The sequence below is a fragment of the Melampsora larici-populina genome (assembly GCF_000204055.1).
Source record: "Melampsora larici-populina 98AG31 unplaced genomic scaffold MELLAscaffold_23, whole genome shotgun sequence".
NCBI classification, from domain to species: Eukaryota; Fungi; Basidiomycota; class Pucciniomycetes; order Pucciniales; family Melampsoraceae; genus Melampsora; species Melampsora laricis-populina.
The window spans coordinates 822797-826800 of record NW_006768787.1 but is presented as its reverse complement, the minus strand read 5'-3'; the positions used below and the strand labels follow the sequence as shown (position 1 = coordinate 826800).

The 4004-nt window shown below is 40.6% G+C and overlaps 1 protein-coding gene across 1 annotated transcript; it reads left to right on the top strand.

Annotated features, from left to right (window-relative positions):
- Positions 1-2503: 2503 nt before the first annotated feature.
- Positions 2504-3223, top strand: MELLADRAFT_87867 (uncharacterized protein; the record flags this gene model as incomplete). The annotated part of the gene is made up of 1 exon (XM_007411109.1): positions 2504-3223. One exon carries the CDS (start codon positions 2504-2506, stop codon positions 3221-3223), a length of 720 nt encoding a protein of 239 aa, XP_007411171.1.
- Positions 3224-4004: the final 781 nt, after the last annotated feature.

Below are 4004 nucleotides of genomic sequence, written 5' to 3'. Positions count from 1 at the left end.
CCTATCCCAGATAGTTTTTTACCTTACCGCACTGTATAGCAATATTTTGCTGTGCTATCTGGTGTCATGGCATGCCAGTGCATGGTTTTGCACCATCGGATCCTAGCACCTCAGAGCACCCCAGAGCGCCTTATGTCAGCTCTCAGACAATTCCAATGTTGGTCAACAACTGATACATTCAACCCTTCCACCTCATCTCACCACATCAGCCATTCACCCGGTATACTGAATTCAATCAGGCAATTCAACCTCCACAAATTCAACTTTGACAATTCCACATTCACTGTTTCACAATGCTTGTATTTTTTGTGCAACAGAAACCTTTGACTCCTTTTTTAAGAGGTCCTCATGGTGAATGTTTTCTGTTGCTTTTGCTTGATTGGTATATCATTTGATTGATATCTTTTTGTTTACTCAGTCTGATTCCTCTTTCAATTTTTCATTTGCTTCACTCACTCGGTTTAGGGCCCGTTCGGCTGTTTTCCCCAAAAGTTGTTACACAAAAGCGACTTTTCATTTTGCCCCGTTTGCAAGGGGCAAAATGAAAAGCTGAATTTTGGTAAACGCAGAAGCCGAACAGTCATCCAAAAAGGTCAACAAAAGATCAAAATGATCATCGTTGACCGTGTGATCACTGTTCAACTGTTTGGTAACAGTCATGTAAAAAGTGCTTTTGAATGAATCAAAACTTGAAACCAATCGTTCATTTTTTAACCTCATCCATTCATTCATCACGGTCATCAACGAGCAAAATCATTGTTCCATCATTGTTCCATTTGTTGACACTTCACATCACTTGATTTTCAACATAATGGAGTCTCAATCAAAGCTTTTTTACTCTATACATGTATCATTAATCACAAGTCTCAATCAAAGTATTTTTATTTTACTTGTATTGCAATTTCAAGTCTCAGTTAGCAAAATCTTTATTTTACATTCATCAAACAAACCTTTTTTGATCAAGTTGTTGTAGACAACACGAGAGAAGAACAGTGGATGGCGGAAAGGGGTGTTGAGTGGGTGAAGGGTGTTTGAGTTGGTGAAGTTTTGAATTTGGTGAAGTTCAAGTGGGTGGTGGGTGAGGTTGATTGATCAAGGTGAAGGGCAAAAGCCACTCTTAGTCTCAAAAGCAGCCTTGAGGCTGCTTTTGAAACTGGATGAACTTTTGACCAAAGTACTTTTGGATTTTGATCAAACAAACTTACTAAACGCCGGTGTTTTTGATCAAAATCAAAAAGTACTTTTGGTCAAAAGTGCTTTTTGATTTTGGTGAAGCTTTTGGCCAAAAGTTACTTTTGGGTTTCAGCCAAACGGGCCCTTATCTTTCTAGATTATTGTTCCCAATATTCAAATCTGAAGTTGATCATGACTCCATCCATCCCCGATGCTAGAAACTACACCCAAACTATGTTACAGTTTGTTCCCAGCTCTCTTGCTTTACCTACTCCTAGTACTAATATCTCATTGTCAGCTCAAAGACTTTGCCCACATAGTACTGTCTGCCCTCAACCTGGGTTTGTCGCACGGTATCCAGATTTGCAACAAGCTCTTCAATTACCATACGATTCTGAAGAACCCAACACCAAAGAACATCAATCTGAAGCTGAGCTTGTCCCAGAATCCTCATCCATTCAACCACACCTGCAGAAAAGGGTCCCTAAGAGCACCCACTATGGTTGCGTTAACAACCTGATCTAGCGTTACCGTAGGGCTCAAATACGCACAGATCCACTATGGACCTGTTTTAGACCTGTGGTCCGTACGGCTGCGTTAAATTATGCACCCCACATGTTCAGATCTACGCAAGCCTACGACTTGATTTATTGTAGGATAATTGGTCAACAACTACATTTTTCAAAACCTCAAACTTCAAAACTTCACAAATCAAGACTTAAAATCTCAAAGTTCAAACCTCAACTTTGAAGTTTGAACTTCACACCTGCCTTTTGAGCACAGAATCAATCATGAATATGTAAATCTTCAATCATCCTTAAAGAAAGTTGCATACTTGTTCAAAATTTATGTTTGAACTTCAATTCATATCTAGCATTTGGGGCGAAATGGTCACCATGCAATTGCTGAGCAACTTGAGCGCGGTCTTGATCTTTTTGGATGCAAGCGTGAGGAGGTGGAGGAGGTGTGTGAGGTTTATCAAACAGGAAGTCAAAGACCAAATGGTCTTTGAAGACTTCAAAAGGGCATTGATTGGGTTTTTAAGGAACTCGGAGCAAGCATTTGATGGATGTCTTTTGGATGAACGTTATGAGAATTAAGATACAGTTGATCCAGTCTAGTCTCAACCACGACTACGACCCCAGGGCCGGAGGGGCCGTCCCGGGACCCAAATTTTGGAGGTCCAGGAATTTTGGAATGGTGTGCGTTACCTGGGTTTTTTCTTCTCTTTTTCCCACATAATTGCCACTTTCACCTCCTTCAATCACCCTTTTTCCATTCTCTCATCGTATCCTTACAATCTGAATTGATCAAAACCCGCATCAACCACATGTCGAAGGCAAGCAAAGCAGTACGGGGCCAAAGAAAACAATGGAGGAACCTTAGAAAGGCCAAAGCTGTGCCAATCTCCGAATTGGAAGACGAATTAACTCCTGTTGACTTAATCATAACATTCAATCAAAACCCACCTCATGCTGATTCAGAGACAATCACGCCATCGAATCCTGTGATCATGATTTCATCAGACTGCAACTCTCACGACGCTGAGGATTTACAAACCCCCCAGCCTCCTCAATCAGTCATACTTCAACCTTCTGAGTTCTATTGGATGCCTATTGATCCCAATTATTTAACTGAAGAGGATGATATGGATCCCTTAGGCATGCCACTCTACGCACAACCTGATATTGTTGATTCTTCCGATGATGAAGCATGCAATCATGAATTAGTCAATGAAGCTATATTTCAAGTTTTCACTCAACCTTTTATCAATCAACAACCTCTTGGTAAACGCAAAACCAAGAGCGGTCAAATCCTCAAAGGCTATAAAAGGCCTCGTGTTCAACTTAATTCAAATAAACTTGCACCACAAAAGATACCAAAAGAGACTCAAAGAAGACAGAGAATTGAGCAAGAAAAGGCACTTGGCAAGTCCAAGTTTTCAATGGCGGACTGGGTTATCAAGAAACCACCTTCAGCCCCAGCTCCGGTCTCTCCTCCCTCTCCACCTGATATTGAGCCCGATTCCTCTGAAATCGAATCCTATTAATAACCCCTCTGACATCGAATCCTACAATCCGTCCAAAGACTCTCAAATAATCTCTCTGGTAACAAAAATCAAGATGAAGACAACAACATCTCTTTTTCTATTGTTTCAAACTCATGGATTGATGAGTGAGTTGATAGATATTGATTCGGCAAGAAGAAGCATTTGGTACCTAAGGATATCCAAAAAGAAGCTCAGAATCGATTTGAAAGCTTGAATGATGATATTGATTATATTGAAAAAATGTACAAGACAATCAAAAAAGAACAACCTCTATTCAAATACCCATCAGCCATCATCAACAACCTCCGAGAATACAACTCACGACGTCTTGAGCTCACTCTCAAAGGTGCAGGTAATTCAGCCGTCACTGCTTCAATCCTCACCTCAGCCTCCTCAATACGTAGACAACCCTTAAATCCTAAGATCATCAATCAAACAACTACAGGAGTTAGCCGAGCAAAAAAAATTCAATCACAAGCTGTTTATCTTGCCAAGCACAAGAAATCAATCTTGAGCCAGAGAGGATTCAGCTCCACTCACATATCAATGCTGGATGACAAGAAACTTTTCACCTTGCTTCATACTTGGGCACTTAGTAAAAACCCTGGAGAGGTTTGTTTTTTCTTTCTCTTTTCTGTGTCTCCTATTTTGATTCTCAACACTGACAAATCTTATCTATAAATTACAGCTCACTCCCTTATCTTTCCTTCACCATGTCAAAACGGTGGCACTACCTGAACACGGTCTTGACAAGACAATCTGCCTCAACACTGCCCATCAA